The sequence below is a fragment of the Pseudophryne corroboree genome, chromosome 10, assembly GCF_028390025.1.
Source record: "Pseudophryne corroboree isolate aPseCor3 chromosome 10, aPseCor3.hap2, whole genome shotgun sequence".
NCBI lineage: Eukaryota > Metazoa > Chordata > Amphibia > Anura > Myobatrachidae > Pseudophryne > Pseudophryne corroboree.
This window is the reverse complement of record NC_086453.1, coordinates 175,823,636-175,845,923: the sequence shown is the minus strand read 5'-3', so window position 1 is coordinate 175,845,923 and position 22,288 is coordinate 175,823,636. Positions and strand designations below refer to the sequence as shown.

Sequence of the window (22,288 nt, the reverse complement as noted above, 5' to 3'; positions counted from 1 at the left end):
CTAAGTCCCTCGATGCAGTGAGCCTGTTGCCAGCAGGACTCACTGAAAATAAGAAACCTAAAAACTTTTTCTAAGCAGCTCCTTAAGAGAGCCACCTAGATTGCACCCTGCTCGGACGGGCACAAAAACCTAACTGAGGCTTGGAGGAGGGTCATAGGGGGAGGAGCCAGTACACACCACCTGATCCTAAAGCTTTAGTTTTGTGCCCTGTCTCCTGCGGAGCCGCTAATCCCCATGGTCCTGACGGAGTCCCCAGCATCCACTTAGGACGTCAGAGAAAAGTGAAATAGGCCTGTAGCTGGCACAGTGTACATTTTTTTGTCCCTCTCCACCGAGCACTGCAATAATTTAGGTAGATGACCTTCAGCATGTAACTTATTTACCCTGGTGGTTGTGGAGTGACCAGAGAAGCAGGTTAGTAAGTTATAAATATTGCCATAGAAATTACGAAAATCAAAAGCGATGCCTACAGGGTCATGAATCAACTGATTTTTTTGATTGGTAATAATAATTTTATGGGTTCCTGCTAGTTTCAGTCTTGAAGACAGAAATCGGTATGCTTTGTCCTCCTTTACTTTACTTTAGCAATGTGAGGAACTTAGAGAAGAGAACAGCAAGTTAAGCACTGACCCTGTGGACCTCTGCAAGGGTGGATGGGTCTGGCACCAGTTTACATATTGTAGAACATGGGTTTAATAGACAGACATTTGTTTTTGCTAGGGACTCCTTTTTTCTAGAGGTTATGTTGATCTGATGTTCAATCGAGACCTTTTCCTTTGATAGGAAAAATAAGAATTTACTTACCGATAATTCTATTTCTCATAGTCCGTAGTGGATGCTGGGAACTCCGTAAGGACCATGGGGAATAGCGGCTCCGCAGGAGACTGGGCACAAAAGTAAAGCTTTAGGACTACCTGGTGTGCACTGGCCCCTCCCCCTATGACCCTCCTCCAAGCCTCAGTTAGGATACTGTGCCCGGACGAGCGTACACAATAAGGAAGGATTTTGAATCCCGGGTAAGACTCATACCAGCCACACCAATCACACCGTACAACCTGTGATCTGAACCCAGTTAACAGCATGATAACAGAGGAGCCTCTAAAAAGATGGCTCACAACAATAATAACCCGATTTTTTTAACAATAACTATGTACAAGTATTGCAGACAATCCGCACTTGGGATGGGCGCCCAGCATCCACTACGGACTACGAGAAATAGAATTATCGGTAAGTAAATTCTTATTTTCTCTAACGTCCTAAGTGGATGCTGGGGACTCCGTAAGGACCATGGGGATTATACCAAAGCTCCCAAACGGGCGGGAGAGTGCGGATGACTCTGCAGCACCGAATGAGAGAACTCCAGGTCCTCCTCAGCCAGGGTATCAAATTTGTAGAATTTAGCAAACGTGTTTGCCCCTGACCAAGTAGCTGCTCGGCAAAGTTGTAAAGCCGAGACCCCTCGGGCAGCCGCCCAAGATGAGCCCACCTTCCTTGTGGAATGGGCTTTTACCGATTTTGGCTGTGGCAGGCCTGCCACAGAATGTGCAAGCTGAATTGTACTACAAATCCAACGAGCAATAGTCTGCTTAGAAGCAGGAGCACCCAGCTTGTTGGGTGCATACAGGATAAACAGCGAGTCAGATTTTCTGACTCCAGCCGTCCTGGAAACATATATTTTCAGGGCCCTGACTACGTCCAGCAACTTGGAGTCCTCCAAGTCCCTAGCAGCCGCAGGTACCACAATAGGCTGGTTCAAGTGAAACGCTGAAACCACCTTAGGGAGAAATTGAGGACGAGTCCTCAATTCTGCCCTGTCCGTATGAAAAATTAGGTAAGGGCTTTTATAGGATAAAGCCGCCAATTCTGAGACACGCCTGGCTGAAGCCAGGGCCAACAGCATTACCACTTTCCATGTGAGAAATTTTAAGTCCACAGTGGTGAGTGGTTCAAACCAATGTGATTTTAGGAACCCCAAAACTACATTGAGATCCCAAGGTGCCACTGGAGGCACAAAAGGAGGCTGTATATGCAGTACCCCCTTGACAAACGTCTGAACTTCAGGAACTGAAGCCAGTTCTTTCTGGAAGAAAATCGACAGGGACGAAATTTGAACCTTAATGGACCCTAATTTTAGGCCCATAGACAGTCCTGTTTGCAGGAAATGCAGGAAACGACCCAGTTGAAATTCCTCTGTAGGGGCCTTCCTGGCCTCGCACCACGCAACATATTTACGCCAAATACGGTGATAATGCTGTACGGTTACATCCTTCCTGGCTTTGATCAGGGTAGGGATGACTTCATCCGGAATGCCTTTTTCCTTCAGGATCCGGCGTTCAACCGCCATGCCGTCAAACGCAGCCGCGGTAAGTCTTGGAACAGACAGGGTCCCTGCTGGAGCAGGTCCCTTCTTAGAGGTAGAGGCCACGGGTCCTCTGTGAGCATCTCTTGAAGTTCCGGGTACCAAGTCCTTCTTGGCCAATCCGGAGCCACGAGTATAGTCCTTACTCCTCTCCTTCTTATGATTCTCAGTACCTTGGGTATGAGAGGCAGAGGAGGGAACACATACACTGACTGGTACACCCACGGTGTTACCAGAGCGTCCACAGCTATTGCCTGAGGGTCCCTTGACCTGGCGCAATACCGGTCTAGTTTTTTGTTGAGGCGGGACGCCATCATGTCCACCTTTGGTTTTTCCCAACGGTTCACAATCATGTGGAAGACTTCTGGGTGAAGTCCCCACTCTCCCGGGTGGAGGTCGTGTCTGCTGAGGAAGTCTGCTTCCCAGTTGTCCACTCCCGGAATGAACACTGCTGACAGTGCTATCACATGATTTTCCGCCCAGCGAAGAATCCTTGCAACTTCTGTCATTGCCCTCCTGCTTCTTGTGCCGCCCTGTCTGTTTACGTGGGCGACTGCCGTGATGTTGTCTGACTGGATCAGCACCGGCTGACCTTGAAGCAGAGGTCTTGCTAGGCTTAGAGCATTGTAGATAGCCCTTAGCTCCAGGATATTTATGTGAAGTGATGTCTCCAGGCTTGACCACAAGCCCTGGAAATTTCTTCCCTGTGTGACTGCTCCCCAGCCTCTCAGGCTGGCATCCGTGGTCACCAGGACCCAGTCCTGAATGCCGAATCTGCGGCCCTCTAGAAGATGAGCACTCTGCAACCACCACAGGAGAGACACCCTTGTACTTGGTGACAAGATTATCCGCTGATGCATCTGAAGATGCGACCCGGACCATTTGTCTAGCAGATCCCACTGGAAGGTTCTTGCGTGGAATCTGCCGAATGGGATTGCTTCGTAAGAAGCCACCATCTTTCCCAGGACCCTTGTGCATTGATGCACTGAGACTTGGCCTGGTTTTAGGAGATTTCTGACTAGTTCGGATAACTCCCTGGCTTTCTCCTCCGGGAGAAACACCTTTTTCTGGACTGTGTCCAGGATCATCCCTAGGAATAGAAGTCGTGTCGTCGTTTTGGAATATTGAGAATCCAACCGTGCTGGCGCAGCACTATCTGAGATAGTGCTACTCCGACTTCCAACTGTTCCCTGGATCTTGCCCTTATCAGGAGATTGTCCAAGTAAGGGATAACTAAAACTCCCTTCCTTCGAAGGAGTATCATCATTTCGGCCATTACCTTGGTAAAGACCCGGGGTGCCGTGGACAATCCAAACGGCAGCGTCTGAAACTGATAGTGACAGTTCTGTACCACAAACCTGAGGTACCCTTGGTGAGAAGGGTAAATTGGGACATGTAGGTAAGCATCTTTGATGTCCAGAGACACCATATAGTCCCCTTCTTCCAGGTTTGCAATCACTGCTCTGAGTGACTCCATCTTGAATTTGAACCTTTGTATGTAAGTGTTCAAGGATTTTAGGTTTAAAATTGGTCTCACCGAGCCGTCCGGCTCCGGTACCACAAATAGTGTGGAATAGTACCCCTTTCCCTGTTGTAGGAGGGGTACCTTGATTATCACCTGCTGGGAAATTTTCCAGCAGTTGCCGTGGCTACCAGGTCTGATAGACCTACCCCAAATAACTCCTCCCCCTTATAAGGCAATACTTCCATGTGCCTTTTAGAATCCGCATCACCTGACTACTGCCGCGTCCATAAACCTCTTCTTGCAGAAATGGATAGCGCGCTAACTCTTGATGCCAGTCGGCAAATATCCCTCTGTGCATCACGCATATATAGAAATGCATCCTTCAAATGCTCTATAGTCAGTAATATACTGTCCCTATCTAGGGTATCAATATTTTCAGTCAGGGAATCCGACCACGCCAGGCCCGCACTGCACATCCAGGCTGAGGCGATTGCTGGTCGCAGTATAACACCCGTGTGAGTGTATATACATTTTAGGATATTCTCCAGCTTTCTATCGGCAGGTTCCTTTAGGGCGGCCGTATCAGGAGAGGGTAGTGCTACCTGTTTAGACAAGCGTGTGAGCGCTTTATCCACCCTAGGGGGTGTTCATGTAACGTGTGGCCCTAGTGGAAGTCACGTTTGTCTCCTCATCATCGACACTGGAGTCAGTATCCGTGTCTGTGTCTGCCATTTGAGGTAACGGGCATTTTAAAGCCCCTGATGGCGTTTGAGACCCCTGGACAGGCACAAGCTGAGTAGCCGGCTGTCTCATGTCGTCAACTGTCTGTCGTAAAGAGCTGACACTGTCACGCAATTCCTTCCATAAGCTCATCCACTCAGGTGTCGACTCCCTAGGGGGTGACAACTCTATAATAGGCAATTGCTCCGCCTCCATCTCATTTTCCTCCTCAAACATGTCGACACAATCGTACCGACACACCGCACACACACAGGGAATGCTCTGATAGAGGACAGGACCCCACTAGCCCTTTGGGGAGACAGAGGGAGAGTATGCCAGGACACACCAGAGCGCTATATATAGACAGGAATACCACTATAAAATGTGCTTTTCCCTTTATAGCTGCTGTTAGTATCAAAACTGCGCCAAATTAGTGCCCCCCTCTCTTTTTTACCCTTTTCTGTAGTGCAGGACTGCAGGGGAGAGTCAGGGAGACGTCCTTCCAGCGGAGCTGTGATGGAAAATGGCGCCCGTGTGCTGAGGAGATAGGCTCCGCCCCCTTCTCGCCGGCCTTTTCTCCCGCTTTTTGGTGAGTTCTGGCAGGGGTTAAAATACATCCATATAGCCCTGGGGGTTATATGTGGTGTATTTATGCCAGCCAAGGTGTTTACATTGCTGCTCAGGGCGCCCCCCCCTAGCGCCCTGCACCCTCAGTGACCGAAGTGTGCCTGAGTAACAATGGCGCACAGCTGCAGTGCTGTGCGCTACCTTGTTGAAGACTGATGTCTTCTGCCGCCGATTTTTCCGGACCTCTTCTTGCTTCTGGCTCTGTAAGGGGGCCGGCGGCGCGGCTCTGGGACCGAGCTCCGAGGCTGGGCCTGTGTTCGGTCCCTCTGGAGCTAATGGTGTCCAGTAGCCTAAGAAGCCCAAGCTGGCTGCAAGCAGGCAGGTTCGCTTCTTCTCCCCTTAGTCCCTCGATGCAGTGAGCCTGTTGCCAGCAGGTCTCACTGAAAATAAAAAACCTAAAACTAAACTTTCACTAAGAAGCTCAGGAGAGCCCCTAGTGTGCACCCTTCTCGGCCGGGCACAAAAATCTAACTGAGGCTTGGAGGAGGGTCATAGGGGGAGGGGCCAGTGCACACCAGGTAGTCCTAAAGCTTTACTTTTGTGCCCAGTCTCCTGCGGAGCCGCTATTCCCCATGGTCCTTACGGAGTTCCCAGCATCCACTAGGACGTCAGAGAAAAATAGCATGGGAGAGTTAACAAAAAATAGTTTCCCTCACTCAATCACTAAATTATTAGTGTTTTGTGTATAAATTATTGTACAGATGCGTCCTCATACATCTTGCCTCAATAGGCCACGTAGCGGGAGATGTCTGGCATGAGTGAGCTGACGGGTCCCATGTGCATCCATTAGCGTCGGGCGTCTTTTTTGCTCTAAATGCGCCATATTCGCATTGCTATGCAAATAGGACCTACAAGCAGATTCTGCGGATTAAAATTATATGCGGCTTGCCTTTATGCTCTGTGCGTCTGGATCTGCATACGAAATGATATGTTACAGTGTTTTCCTAGATGGTCGTACACAGAGTAAGGCAAGTTGCATATCATTTTAATCAGCATAAGCTGCTTGTGCGTACTATTCACATCGCTTTGTTTTTAACTAATTTTAATTGAAAAAGTCGCACGAAAAGACGCTCAGTGCTAAAGAGTCACGATATAGCAAGGGCTGGATAACGTGCATGGAGGCCAGATGTAAATGGACACATCTGTACGTTGCATGCTTTACTTTTTTTTTACCCCAAGAATTCTAAAATAAATGTTTAATATGAGCATCAATTCTGTTAATGATCACCTGAGTGAACTTCTCTTCAAAACTGTTCTTAACATTTTCTTCTTTTTGTGTCTATACAATACCAATACACCGTATAAAAAGTAAGCTCTTCCGGGCTGATCTTCTTTGCTACAGATGAGTTTCCCTAGTGTTGCATAAACTTGTGGTATCATATTACATAACTCATACACACAGTTTTACAGAATGTCACTCCATATGAAGGTATGCTATTTCCTTAGTATTATTATCCTCTATTTATATGGTTCAACAAAGGTTCTGTCGCCTAAAAAGTACATAAACATGAGAAAGACAAGAAAACAGTGACTTACAGTACAAGACATTGCAGGGAAAGCACATGATATACAAAGGGGGTTATTCAATTTGTCCTGTGGGTGCCGGGTGATAACTATCGGCGCCGGGGGCTATTTAATTGGCACCGATAAACCGGCGCGTGCAGTGGCTTATCGGGGGTTTTGCTGCAAAATGCCCGATAACAGCCCCGTTTTCATCCGAAATTGGGGATATTTCAGCAGAAAACACACAGGTTTCACTGAACCTGTGTATTTACTGATGAAAAAGCAGGTTTTACCGTCCGAGCAAATTAAATAGCCCGACCACAGCACCCGAAGAAACATTGTTTTTTTTACTCCCGATGTCTCTTTGGGCCAAATTGAATATCCCCCAGAGAGTGCTGCATTATAACAATCAAATAAGCAGCAGTGTGACAGAAACCAAAGATTAGGTGCAGTTTTAGAGAGTATGGAGTAGATGATAGTCTAATGAATAGAAAGAAAAAGCACATGACCGAAGAGGGCAAGAGGACCCTGCTCGTGAGAGTTATGGTGCCCATACACTTATGAGATAATCGGTGCTATCCTTCGATTTCGACCACATCTGTGAGAGAAATCGAAGGATTGTATGCACATTTTAGGTACCTTGAGACACGATGCGCGGGCACGCCGGTCGAATATTGCGTCTCAAGATATTATGTGCTGCACATAATATTTCTTGCATCGCAGCGCGATGGCATGTGGTTTTAAACCCACATGAGATATATCGCAATGCGATGTGCGATAGGCCGCTCCCACTCGGCGGTGAAGTGCCCATCACGTGATTACCATGCAATCTATTGCATGATCGCCACTTTGGCAGTTCAGGTGCGGTGCGATGCCCCGTGATGTCGCGTCGCGGGGCATCGCACAAGTGTATGGCTAGCATCACATTTTAAAGATTCTACTGTTAGAAACATCAACAGTCCTTAAGACGGTTCAACAATCACTCACATAAACAGTAACAAATTCATTCATTGTCTTTATATAATGCACATACAATGTCAAGTAATTTAAATGCATCCTGGATTTAATGCAAAGTAAGCATCTGCAGAGACATATTCCTCAGTGAGTAGTACTTCATTTATAAACGTGCAGTGTTGCTCAATAAATAATCAGTAGCACATACTGTAAGTTTAGTACATACCAAGGACAGCAATCCAGGCGCTGAGTGCTTTAGCTTAAAGTTCTCATCTGCAAACGGTCCCCTGTAAATACTTGCAACTCCTGTGCCATCACCCTGCAGGGAAATCATTATATGACTACAAATTGCAGTAAATGTTTTAAAAGACAGGATTTATCAAACTATGCAGCACTGTAGCGCAGTTGTTGACATGGGCAGTATAGATGGTGTAATGATTAGCATTACTGCCTCACAGCACTGAGGTTGTTAGTTAGTTTCCCACCACGGCTCTAACTGTGTGGATTTTATATATTCTCCCCATATTGTGTGGGTTGACCTCCTACAATCGAAAAATATACTGGTAAGTTAATTGGAGCCCAACAAAAATTAAACCTAGTATGTAGGTGTGCGTGTACATGGGCCAAGTGATTATTATCTGCCATCAAATTCTACGGGCAGAATTCAATTGTGTTTTTAGACGCAATAATTAGTGTGTGCCCAATGTTGCAATTCAGTTGTTTTTGGCGCCCTTTAATTATAGCGCTGATTGTGCCTTATTAGCCCAGGTTTAGTCGAGTAAAGCAGCTGAACCCAAACTAAACTAAAGTGACATGACACGAAAAGTGCCGTTTGGGCACCTAAACGGGACACTTGTCTCTCATTTCAACTCACCACCTCAGCAGGCGACGAGCTGAAATAATAAGATTTTACTTACCGATAAATCTATTTCTCGTAGTCCGTAGTGGATGCTGGGGACTCCGTCAGGACCATGGGGATTAGCGGCTCCGCAGGAGACAGGGCACAAAAATAAAGCTTTAGGATCAGGTGGTGTGCACTGGCTCCTCCCCCTATGACCCTCCTCCAAGCCTCAGTTAGGATACTGTGCCCGGACGAGCGTACACAATAAGGAAGGATTTTGAATCCCGGGTAAGACTCATACCAGCCACACCAATCACACCGTACAACTTGTGATCTGAACCCAGTTAACAGTATGACAAACGTAGGAGCCTCTGAACAGACGGCTCACAACAATAACAACCCGATTTTTTTGTAACAAAAACTATGTACAAGTATTGCAGACAATCCGCACTTGGGATGGGCGCCCAGCATCCACTACGGACTACGAGAAATAGATTTATCGGTAAGTAAAATCTTATTTTCTCTGACGTCCAAGTGGATGCTGGGGACTCCGTCAGGACCATGGGGATTATACCAAAGCTCCCAAACGGGCGGGAGAGTGCGGATGACTCTGCAGCACCGAATGAGAGAACTCCAGGTCCTCTTTAGCCAGGGTATCAAATTTGTAGAATTTTACAAACGTGTTCTCCCCCGACCACGTAGCTGCTCGGCAGAGTTGCAATGCCGAGACCCCTCGGGCAGCCGCCCAGGATGAGCCCACCTTCCTTGTGGAATGGGCCTTGACAGATTTAGGCTGTGGCAGGCCTGCCACAGAATGTGCAAGTTGAATTGTGCTACAAATCCAACGAGCAATCGTCTGCTTAGAAGCAGGAGCACCCAGCTTGTTGGGTGCATATAGTATAAACAGCGAGTCAGATTTTCTGACTCCAGCCGTCCTTGAAATATATATTCTCAATGCCCGGACAACGTCCAGCAACTTGGAATCCTCCAAATCGCTAGTAGCTGCAGGCACCACAATAGGCTGGTTCAGATGAAACGCTGACACCACCTTAGGCAGAAAATGAGGACGCGTCCGCAGTTCTGCCCTGTCCGAATGGAAAATCAGATATGGGCTTTTATACGATAAAGCCGCCAATTCTGATACTCTCCTGGCTGAAGCAAGGGGCCAGTAGCATGGTTACTTTCCACGTAAGATATTTCAAATCCACCGATTTGAGTGGCTCAAACCAATGGGATTTGAGAAAATCCAAAACTACATTAAGGTCCCACGGAGCCACAGGGGGCACCACCGGGGGCTGTATATGTAGTACTCCTTTAACAAAAGTCTGGACTTCAGGAACTGAAGCCAATTCTTTTTGGAAGAGAATCGACAGGGCCGAAATTTGAACCTTAATGGACCCCAATTTGAGGCCCATAGACAATCCTGTTTGTAGGAAATGCAGGAATCGACCCAGTTGAAATTCCTCCGTGGGGACCTTCCTGGCCTCACACCACGCAACATATTTTCTCCAAATGCGGTGATAATGTTGTGCAGTCACCTCCTTCCTGGCTTTAACCAGTGTAGGAATGACCTCTTCCGGAATGCCTTTTTCCTTTAGAATTCGGCGTTCAACCGCCACGCCGTCAAACGCAGCCGCGGTAAGTCTTGGAATAGACACGGTCCCTGCTGAATCAGGTCCTGCCTTAGAGGTAGAGGCCACGGATTTTCCGTGAGCATCTCCTGAAGTTCCGGGTACCAAGTTCTTCTTGGCCAATCCGGAGCCACGAGTATCGTTCTTACTCCCCTTTGCCGTATAATTCTCAGTACTTTGGGTATGAGAGGCAGAGGAGGAAACACATACACTGACTGGAACACCCACGGTGTTACCAGAGCGTCTACAGCTATTGCCTGAGGGTCTCTTGACCTGGCGCAATACCTGTCCAGTTTTTTGTTGAGGCGAGACGCCATCATATCCACCTTTGGTTTTTCCCAACGGTTCACAATCATGTGGAAGACTTCTGGATGAAGTCCCCACTCTCCCGGGTGTAGATCGTGTCTGCTGAGGAAGTCTGCTTCCCAGTTGTCCACTCCCGGAATGAACACTGCTGACAGTGCTATCACATGATCTTCCGCCCAGCGAAGAATCCTTGCAGCTTCTGTCATTGCTCTCCTGCTTCTTGTGCCGCCCTGTCTGTTTACGTGGGCGACTGCCGTGATGTTGTCCGACTGGATCAACACCGGCTGACCCTGAAGCAGGGGTTTTGCCAGACTTAGAGCATTGTAAATCGCTCTTAGTTCCAGTATATTTATGTGAAGAGACATCTCCAGGCTTGACCATACTCCCTGGAAGTTTCTTCCCTGTGTGACCGCTCCCCAGCCTCTCAGACTGGCATCCGTGGTCACCAGGACCCAGTCCTGTATGCCGAATCTGCGGCCTTCTAACAGATGAGCACTCTGCAACCACCACAGAAGAGACACCCTTGTCCGTGGCGATAAGGTTATCCGCTGATGCATCTGCAGATGCGATCCGGACCATTTGTCCAGCAGATCCCACTGAAAAGTTCGTGCGTGGAATCTGCCGAATGGGATTGCTTCGTAAGAAGCCACCATCTTTCCCAGGACTCTTGTGCATTGATGCACAGACACTTTTCCTGGTTTTAGGAGGTTCCTGACAAGTTCGGATAACTCCTTGGCTTTCTCCTCCGGAAGAAACACCTTTTTCTGAACCGTGTCCAGAATCATTCCCAGGAACAGCAGACGTGTTGTCGGGGTCAACTGAGATTTTGGAAAATTCAGAATCCACCCGTGTTGTTGCAGCACTACTTGGGTTAGTGCTACTCCGTCCTCCAGCTGTTCTCTGGACCTTGCCCTTATCAGGAGATCGTCCAAGTAAGGGATAATTAATACGCCTCTTCTTCGCAGAAGAATCATCATTTCGGCCATTACCTTGGTAAAGACCCGAGGTGCCGTGGACAATCCAAACGGCAGCGTCTGAAACTGATAATGACAGTTTTGCACCACGAACCTGAGGTACCCTTGATGTGAAGGGCAAATTGGGACATGCAGGTAAGCATCTTTTATGTCCAGGGACACCATAAAGTCCCCTTCTTCCAGATTCGCTATCACTGCTCTGAGTGATTCCATCTTGAAGCTGAATTTTTGTATGTACAGGTTCAAAGATTTCAGATTTAGAATAGGTCTTACCGAGCCGTCCGGCTTCGGTACCACAAATAGCGTGGAGTAATACCCCTTTCCCTGTTGTAGGAGGGGTACCTTGACTATCACCTGCTGAGAAAACAGCTTGTGAATGGCTTCCAATACCGTCGCCCTGTCTGAGGGAGACGTTGGCAAAGCAGACTTTAGGAACCGGCGAGGGGGAGACTTCTCGAATTCCAACCTGTAACCCTGAGATACTACCTGCAGGATCCAGGGGTCCACCTGTGAGCAAGCCCACTGCGCGCTGAAATTCTTGAGTCGACCCCCCACCGTTCCTGAGTCCGCTTGTAAAGCCCCAGCGTCATGCTGAGGGCTTTGCAGAACCCGCGGAGGGCTTCTGTTCCTGGGAAGGAGCTGCTTTGCTGCCCTCTCTTACCCTTTCCTCTGCCTCGGGGCAGATATGACTGTCCTTTTGCCCGCTTGTTCTTATAGGACCGAAAGGACTGCGGCTGAAAAGACGGTGTCTTTTTCTGTTGGGAGGGGGTCTGAGGTAAAAAGGTGGATTTCCCGGCCGTTGCCGTGGCCACCAGATCCGATAGACCGACGCCAAATAATTCCTCCCCTTTATACGGCAATACTTCCATATGCCGTTTGGAATCCGCATCACCTGACCACTGTCGTGTCCATAAACTTCTTCTGGCAGATATGGACATCGCACTTACTCTCGATGCCAGAGTGCAAATATCCCTCTGAGCATCTCGCATATAAAGAAAAGCATCCTTTAATTGCTCTAAAGTCTGTAAAATACTGTCCCTATCCAGGGTATCAATATTTTCAGTCAGGGAATCCGACCAGACCACCCCAGCACTGCACATCCAGGCTGAGGCGATGGCTGGTCGCAGTATAACACCAGTATGTGTGTATATACTTTTTAGGGTAGTTTCCAGCCTCCTATCAGCTGGATCCTTGAGGGCGGCCGTATCAGGAGACGGTAACGCCACTTGTTTTGATAAGCGTGTGAGCGCCTTATCCACCTTAGGGGGTGTTTCCCAGCACGCCCTAACCTCTGGCGGGAAAGGGTATAATGCCAATAACTTTTTTGAAATTAGCCCTTTTCTATCTGGGTTAACCCACGCTTCATCACATACATCATTCAATTCCTCTGATTCAGGAAAAACTACAGGTAGTTTTTTCACCCCCCACATAATACCCCTTTTTGTGGTACTTGTAGTATCAGAGATATGCAAAGCCTCCTTCATTGCCGTGATCATATAACGTGTGGCCCTACTGGAAAATACGTTTGTTTCTTCACCGTCGACACTAGATTCAGTGTCCGTGTCTGGGTCTGTATCGACCGACTGAGGTAAAGGGCGTTTTACAGCCCCTGACGGTGTCTGAGACGCCTGGGCAGGTACTAACTGGTTTGACGGCCGTCTCATGTCGTCAACTGATTTTTGTAATGTGCTGACATTATCACGTAATTCCATAAACAAAGCCATCCATTCCGGTGTCGACTCCCTAGGGGGTGACATCACCATTACCGGCAATTGCTCTGCCTCCACACCAACATCGTCCTCATACATGTCGACACACACGTACCGACACACAGCAGACACACAGGGAATGCTCTATTGAAGACAGGACCCCACTAGCCCTTTGGGGAGACAGAGGGAGAGTTTGCCAGCACACACCCAAGCGCTATAATATATATGGGAACAACCCTATATAAGTGTTGTATCCTTATAGCAGCTTAAATATAGTAATATCGCCAAAAAAAGTGCCCCCCCTCTCTGTTTTACCCTGTTTCTGTAGTGCAGTGCAGGGGAGAGTCCTGGGAGCCTTCCTCACAGCGGAGTTGAGCAGGAAAATGGCGCTGTGTGCTGAGGAGAATAAGCCCCGCCCCCTATTTCGGCGGGCTCTTCTCCGGAGTTTGTGAGATCTGGCAGGGGTTAAATACATCCATATAGCCTCAAGGGCTATATGTGATGTATTTTTAGCCATAAAAAAGGTATTATACATTGCTGCCCAGGGCGCCCCCCCAGCGCCCTGCACCCTCCGTGACCGCTGTGTGAAGTGTGCTGACAACAATGGCGCACAGCTGCAGTGCTGTGCGCTACCTCAGGAAGACTGAAAAGTCTTCTGCCGCCTGCTTCTGGACCTCTTCCATCTTCAGCATCTGCAAGGGGGGTCGGCGGCGCGGCTCCGGGACGAACCCCAGGGTGAGACCTGTGTTCCGACTCCCTCTGGAGCTAATGGTGTCCAGTAGCCTAAGAAGCCAATCCATCCTGCACGCAGGTGAGTTCACTTCTCTCCCCTAAGTCCCTCGATGCAGTGAGCCTGTTGTCAGCAGGACTCACTGAAAATAAAAAACCTAAAAACTTTTTCTAAGCAGCTCTTTAGGAGAGCCACCTAGATTGCACCCTGCTCGGACGGGCACAAAAACCTAACTGAGGCTTGGAGGAGGGTCATAGGGGGAGGAGCCAGTGCACACCACCTGATCCTAAAGCTTTATTTTTGTGCCCTGTCTCCTGCGGAGCCGCTAATCCCCATGGTCCTGACGGAGTCCCCAGCATCCACTAGGACGTCAGAGAAATCTACAGTACGCCAGCAGCTGTTCGCCCCCGAACGGAGCAACAATTGAATTGCTCAGTCGGGTGCCTGGGAGTGACAGCTGCAGCGTGAAACAAGTCAATTCCGCCTATGTTTCCGTTACTACCTAAGAGCACTGAGGTCGTAAGTTCAATAGTAGTGTTTACTCTAGGCTGTTTTAGCAGGGCCCTGCGCCCTGGCTGATTTTAAAAGTTGCAAAGTACGCCCTGCCCTACACACAGCACCCTGCAAAGACAGCCTGCCCAGTGCCGCACCACCCGCAGACTGCAACGTTCCACAGGTAGGAAAAGCTGCAGTGCCCGATTAATAGATATTGTGCGCATTCACTTTATGGAGAGAGCTTGGTGAGGCACAGCACCTCCGTAAGTGCTGGGCATGACCCAAAGGATGATGAACTGGGGGCGTGCCCCTCCCCAGTAGGCCATGCCCCCTTCCCGACTGCCCACAACCCTTTTTGGGAACACGTGTGCCAAACTGGCCGCCCCTCTGCACTCTGCCCTGCCCCCGATCTGCCGGGAACACTAAAATCCCCAACCAAGGCTCAATCTGTGTGACGTTTCTATGTTCTCCTCATATTTGCCTAGCTTGTGACAAAAAAATAGGATTTTGGTACTTACCAGATAAATCCTTTTCTTTGAATCCATAGGGGATTTATCTGTTAAGTACTATTGGGATATCGATGGGGCGTTAACAAGGCACATTTAAATATTTAAATTAGTAACCTTCCCCCCCCTCCATACTCCCAAGATGCCCTAATGTTCTTTGCTGAGTCGAACAAAAGCGAAAGAGAGGATGAACAATGGCGAATTACATATAACATTATAAGCTAACGAACAACTAGAAGTTGAAACGACAACAGATAACAATCACCTTAACATTCAAACAAGCAGGTGATAATGTGTTCCATAAGATCAACTGAACTTACCACAAAACAGGAGAAACTGCTCTGGGCGGGCGTCCAGTGCCCGCTATGGATTTAAAGAAAATAAGAATTTACTTACCGATAATTCTATTTCTCATAGTCCGTAGTGGATGCTGGGGACTCCGTAAGGACCATGGGGAATAGCGGCTCCGCAGGAGACTGGGCACATCTAAAGAAAGCTTTAGGATTAACTGGTGTGCACTGGCTCCTCCCCCTATGACCCTCCTCCAAGCCTCAGTTAGGATACTGTGCCCGGACGAGCGTACACAATAAGGAAGGATTTTGAATCCCGGGTAAGACTCATACCAGCCACACCAATCACACCGTATAACCTGTGATCTGAACCCAGTTAACAGTATGATAACAGAGGAGCCTCTGAAAGATGGCTCACAACAATAATAACCCGATTTTTGTAACAATAACTATGTACAAGTATTGCAGACAATCCGCACTTGGGATGGGCGCCCAGCATCCACTACGGACTATGAGAAATAGAATTATCGGTAAGTAAATTCTTATTTTCTCTAACGTCCTAAGTGGATGCTGGGGACTCCGTAAGGACCATGGGGATTATACCAAAGCTCCCAAACGGGCGGGAGAGTGCGGATGACTCTGCAACACCAAATGAGAGAACTCCAGGTCCTCCTCAGCCAGGATATTAATTTTGTAGAATTTTACAAACGTATTTGCTCCTGACCAAGTAGCTGCTCGGCAAAGTTGTAAAGCCGAGACCCCTCGGGCAGCCGCCCAAGATGAGCCCACCTTCCTTGTGGAGTGGGCATTTACAGATTTTTGGTTGTGGCAGGCCTGCCACAGAATGTGCAAGCTGAATTGTACTACAAATCCAACGAGCAATAGTCTGCTTAGAAGCAGGAGCACCCAGCTTGTTGGGTGCACACAGGATAAACAGCGAGTCAGATTTCCTGACTCCAGCCGTCCTGGAAACATATATTTTCAGGGCACTGACAACGTCTAGCAACTTGAAGGCCTCCAAGTCCCTAGTAGCCGCAGGCACCACCAATAGGTTGGTTCAGGTGAGACGCTGAAACCACCTTGGGGAGAAACTGAGGACGAGTCCTCAATTCCGCCCTATCCGAATGGAAAATCAGATAAGGGCTTTTTCAGGATAAAGCCGCCAATTCTGACACGCGCCTGGCCCAGGCCAGTGCCAACAGCATGACCACTTTTCCTGTGAGATATTTTAACTTCACAGATTTAAGTGGTTCAAACCAATGTGACTTTTGGAACCCAAAACTACATTGAGATCCCAAAGTGCCACTGGAGGCACAAAAGGAGGCTGTATATGCAGTACCCCTTTTACAAACGTCTGAACTTCAGGGACTGAAGCTAGTTCTTTTTGGAAGAAAATTGACAGGGCCGCAAATTTGAACCTTAATGGACCCCAATTTCAGGCCCATAGACACTCCTGTTTGTAGGAAATGTAGGAATCGACCCAGTTGAATTTCCTCCGTCGGGCCTTACTGGCCTCGCACCACGCAACATATTTTCGCCAATTGCGGTGATAATGTTTTTGCGGTTACATCCTTCCTGGCTTTGATCAGGATAGGGATGACTTCATCCGGAAAGCCTTTTTTTCTTCAGGATCCGGCGTTCAACCGCCATGCCGTCAAACGCAGCCGCGGTAAGTCTTGGAACAGACTGGGTCCTTGCTGGAGCAGGTCCCTTCTTAGAGGTAGAGGCCACGGATCCTCCGTGAGCATCTCTTGAAGTTCCGGTTACCAAGTCCTTCTTGGCCAATCCGGAGCCACGAATATAGTGCTTTCTCCTCTCCATCTTATCAATCTCAGTACCTTGGGTATGAGAGGCAGAGGAGGGAACACATACACTGACTGGTACACCCACGGTGTTACCAGAGCGTCTACAACTATTGCCTGAGGGTCTCTTGACCTGGCGCAATACCTGTCGAGTTTTTTAATCATGTGGACGACTTCTGGGTGAAGTCCCCACTCTCCCGGGTGGAGGTCGTGCTGAGGAAGTCTGCTTCCCAGTTGTCCACTCCCGGAATGAATACTGTTGACAGTGCTATCACATGATTTTCCGCCCAGCGAAGAATCCCTGCAGCTTCTGCCATTGCCCTCCTGCTTCTTGTGCCACCCTGTCTGTTTACGTGGGTGACTGCCATGATGTTGTCCGACTGGATCAACACCGGCTGACCTTGAAGCAGAGGTCTTGCTAAGCTTAGAGCATTGTAAATGGCCCTTAGCTTCAGGATATTTATGTGAAGTGATGTATCCAGGCTTGACCCTAAGCCCTGGATATTCCTTCCCTGTGTGACTGCTCCCCAGCCTCGCAGGCTGGCATCCGTGGTCACCAGGACCCAGTCCTGAATGCCGAATCTGCGGCCCTCTAGAAGATGAGCACTCTGCAACCACCACATGATGGATACCCTTGTCCTTGGTGACAGGGTTATCCGCTGATGCATCTGAAAATGCGACCCGGACCATTTGTCCAGTAGGTTCCACTGGAAAGTTCTTGCGTGGAATCTAACGAATGGGATTGCTTCGTAGGAAGCCACCATTTTTACCCAGAACCCTTGTGCATTGATGCACTGAGACTTGGTTCGGTTTTAGGAGGTTCCTGACTAGCTCGGATAACTCCCTGGTTTTCTCTTCCGGGAGAAACACCTTTTTTCTGGACTGTGTCCAGGAACATCCCTAGGAAACAGAAGACAAGTCGTCGGAACCAGCTGCGATTTTGGAATATTGAGAATCCAATCGTGCTGCCGCAACACTACCTGAGATAGTGCTACACCGACTTCCAACTGTTCCCTGGATCTTACCCTTATCAGGGAATCGTCCAAGTAGGGGATAACTAAAATTCCCTTCCTTCGAAGGGATATCATTTCGGCCATTACCTTGGTAAAGATCCGGGGTGCCGTGGACCATCCCTACGGCAGCGTCTGAACTGATAGTGACAGTTCTGTACCATAACCTGAGGTACCCTTGGTGAGAAGGGTAAACTTTGACATGAAGGTAAGCATCCTTGATGTCCCAAGTCATCATGTAGTCCCCTTCTTCCAGGTTCGCAATCACTGCTCTGAGTGACTCAATCTTGAATTTGAACCTCTGTATGTAAGTGTTCAAAGATTTTAGATTTAGAATCGGTTTCACCGGGCCGTCTGGCTTCGGTACCACAATAGTGTGGAATAATACCCCGTTCCCTGGTGCAGGAGGGGTACCTTGATTATCACCTGCTGGGTGAATGGCTTCCAAAACTGCCTCCCTGTCAGAGGGAGACGTCGGTAAAGCCGACTTTTGGAAACGGCGAGGGGGAGACGTCTCGAATTTCAATATGTACCCTTGAGATATTACCTGAAGGATCCAGGGGTCTACTTGCGAGTGAGCCCACTGCGCACTGAAATTCATTGAGAACGGGCCCCCACCGTGCCTGAGTTTGTAAGGCCCTAGCGTCATACTGAGGGCTTTTGCAGAGGCGGGAAAGGATTTCTGTTCCTGGGAACTGGTTAATCTCTTCAGCCTTTTTCCTCTCCCTCTGTCACGAGCAGAAAAGAGGAACCTTTTGTCCGCTTGCCAACAAAGGACTGCGCCTGATAATACGGCGTCTTATTTTGAGAGGCGACCTGGGGTACAAACGTGGATTTCCCAGTTGTTGCCGTGGCCACCAGGTCTAAAAGACCGACCCCAAATGTCCCCTTTTAAAGGCAATACTTCCAAATGCCGTTTGGAATCCGCATCACCTGACCATTTTACTGGTAGAATTGGACAACGCACTTATACTTGATGCCAGTCGGCAAATATTCCGCTGTGCATCATGCATATATAGAAATGCATCTTTTAAATGCTCTATAGGCAATAATATACTATCCTTATCTAGGATATCAATATTTCCAGTCAGGGAATCCGACCATGCCAACCCAGCACTGCACCTCCAGGCTGAGGCGATTGCTGGTCGCAGTATAACACCAGTATGTGTGTGAATACATTTTTGGATACCCTCCTGCTTTCTATCAGCAGGATCCTTAAGGGCGGCCATCTCATGAGAAGGTAGAGCCCTTGTTCTTACGAGCGTGTGAGCGCCTTATCCCCCCTAGGAGGTGTTTCCCAACGCACCCTAACCTCTGGCGGGAAAGGGTATACAGCCAATACTTTTTAAGAAATTATCAATTGTTATCGGGGGGAAACCCACGTATCATCACACACCTCATTTTATTTTTCAGATTCAGGAAAACTACAGGTAGTTTTTCCCTCACCGAACATAATACCCCTTTTTGGTGGTACTCGTATTATCAGAAATGTATAAAACATTTTCCATTGTCTCAATCATGTAACGTGTGGCCCTACTGGAAATCACGGTTGTCTCTTCACCGTCGACACAGGAGTCAGTATCCGTGTCGGCGTCTGTATCTGCCATCTGAGGTAACGGGAGCTTTAGAGCCCCTGACGGCCTATGAGACGTCTGGACAGGCACAAGCTGAGTAGCCGGCTGTCTCATGTCAACCACTGTTTTTTTTTTTTTTATATAGTGCTGACACTGTCACGTAATTTTCAACAGTACATCCACTCAGGTGTCGACCCCCTAGGTGGTGACATCACTGTTACAGACACACTGCTCCGTCTCCACATCATTTCTCCTCATACATGTCGACACAAACGTACCGACACACAGCACACACACAGGGAATGCTCTGATAGAGGACAGGACCCCACTAGCCCTTTGGGGAGACAGAGGGAGAGTATGCCAGCACACACCAGAGCGCTATATATATATACAGGGATAACCTTATATAAGTGTTTTTCCCCTTATAGCTGCTGTATGTTTTAATACTGCGCCTAATTAGTGCCCCCCTCTTTTTTTTTAACCCTTTCTGTAGTGCAGGGAAGAGCCAGGGAGCTTCCCTCCAACTGAGCTGTGAGGGAAAATGGCGCCAGTGTGCGGAGGAGATAGGCTCCGCCCCCTTTTCGGCGGCCTTATCACCCGTTTTTCTGTATATTCTGGCAGGGGTTAAATGCATCCATATAGCCCAGGAGCTATATGTGATGCATTTTTTGCCATGTAAGGTATTTTTATCGTGTTTTATTGCGTCTCAGGGCGCCCCCCCCAGCGCCCTGCACCCTCAGTGACCGGAGTATGAAGTGTGCTGAGAGCAATGGCGCACAGCTGCAGTGCTGTGCGCTACCTTATTGAAGACAGGAACGTCTTCTGCCGCCGATTTTTCCGGACCTCTTCGCTCTTCTGGCTCTGTAAGGGGGCCGGCGGCGCGGCTCCGGGACCCATCCAGGCTGAACCTGTGATCGTCCCTCTGGAGCTAATGTCCAGTAGCCAAGAAGCCCAATCCACTCTGCACGCAGGTGAGTTCGCTTCTTCTCCCCTTAGTCCCTCGATGCAGTGAGCCTGTTGCCAGCAGGTCTCACTGAAAATAACAAACCTAAACTAAAACTTTCACTAAGAAGCTCAGGAGAGCCCCTAGTGTGCACCCTTCTCGTCGGGCACAGAAATCTAACTGAGGCTTGGAGGAGGGTCATAGGGGGAGGAGCCAGTGCACACCAGTTAATCCTAAAGCTTTCTTTAGATGTGCCCAGTCTCCTGCGGAGCCGCTATTCCCCATGGTCCTTACGGAGTCCCCAGCATCCACTTAGGACGTTAGAGAAAAGAATTTATCTGGCAAGTACAAAAATCCTATTTTCTTTTTCATCCACTAGGGGTCACTGGAGTACTCTTAGGACGTACCAAAGTTTCCCCCTTGGGCGGGGAGCTGGTTAGCACCTATAACACTAGATGGCCAAAGCTAGATGCTGATGCCGCAAAAGTATCAAAAAGTAAAAGCGCACAAACGTGTGCATTGACAACCATGTCGCTGCACAGCAAAGTTGTGTCGTGGAAGCCCCACGACTTGCTGCTCATGACATTCCCACAGAACACGTGGAATGTGCTGAAATAGATGCAGGAATTGTCAGCTTAATCCATCTAGCCAAGGTCTGTTTGGAGGAGTATCCGTTTGGATGGCCGACCATGTTAAGGTCGACAGTCATTAGGTCGACACAGGACAGGTCGACACATGGAAAGGTGGACATGGCTTTTTTTTTTTTAAATAAGATTTTGGTACCTACCGGTAAATCCTTTTCTCACAGTCCGTAGAGGATGCTGGGGTCCACATTAGTACCATGGGGTATAGACGGGTCCACCAGGAGCCATTGGCACTTTAAGAGTTTGAGCTGGCTCCTCCCTCTATGCCTCTCCTACCAGACTCAGTCTAGAAACTGTGCCCGAGGAGACGGACATCTTCGAGAGAAGAATTATACACAGATAGTGGTGAGATTCATACCAGCTCACACACACAAGGCACGTCAAGCCAACGAAGCTTGAACACTCAGCAACTGCTGAAACATTACTTACCAAGTAACAATGCAGTATTCAACTAAAACAAAGTTGTACTGAACCAAATAACGTTTGCAGGAAAACGAAGCGCTGGGCGGGCGCCCAGCATCCTCTACGGACTACGAAAAAAGGATTTACCGGTAGGTAACCAAAATCCTATTTTCTCTAACGTCCTAGAGGATGCTGGGGTCCACATTAGTACCATGGGGATGTACCGAAGCTCCCAGAACGGGATGAAGTGCTCGGAGGCTCCTGCAGAACTGATTGGCCTCTGATGATCTGAAGTTCAGTCAAAGTATCGAACTTGTAGAACTTTGCAAACGTGTTCGACCCAGACCAAGTTGCAGCTCGGCAAAGTTGCACTGCCGAGACACCCCGTGCAGCTGCCCAGGAAGACCCCACCTTACGAGTAGAGTGGGCCTTGACAGATTTTGGACATGGCAGTCCTGCTGTAGAATTAGCGTGATGGATAGTGAACCTAATCCAACGAGAAATAGTTTGCTTAGAAGCAGGACACCCAATTTTCTTGGGATCATATAGGACAAATAGAGAGTCCGACTTTCTGTGACGAGAAGTTCTGTTCACATATATCTTCAGAGCTCTTACAACATCCAAGGACTTTGATGTAATTGAGGAGTCAGTAGCCACTGGCACCACAATAGGTTGGTTGATATGAAATGCCGACACAACCTTCGGAAGAAACTGCTAACATGTCCGGAGTTCAGCTCTATTTTCGTGGAAGATCAAGGGCTTTTACAGGATAAAGCCCCCAACTCGGACACACGTCTAGCAGA

At 48.5% G+C, this 22,288-nt stretch overlaps 1 protein-coding gene across 2 annotated transcripts in view; it reads right to left on the bottom strand.

The window, feature by feature from the left end:
• The window catches only part of PPIH (peptidylprolyl isomerase H), a 305,388-nt gene that overhangs the window by 64,877 nt on the left and 218,223 nt on the right, over positions 1-22,288 (bottom strand). For both annotated transcript variants that reach the window (XM_063941659.1, XM_063941658.1), the window contains one exon: positions 7,855-7,947. In XM_063941659.1, coding sequence (XP_063797729.1) covers positions 7,855-7,947 — 93 coding nt within the window. The remainder of the gene's footprint in view (positions 1-7,854; positions 7,948-22,288) is intronic.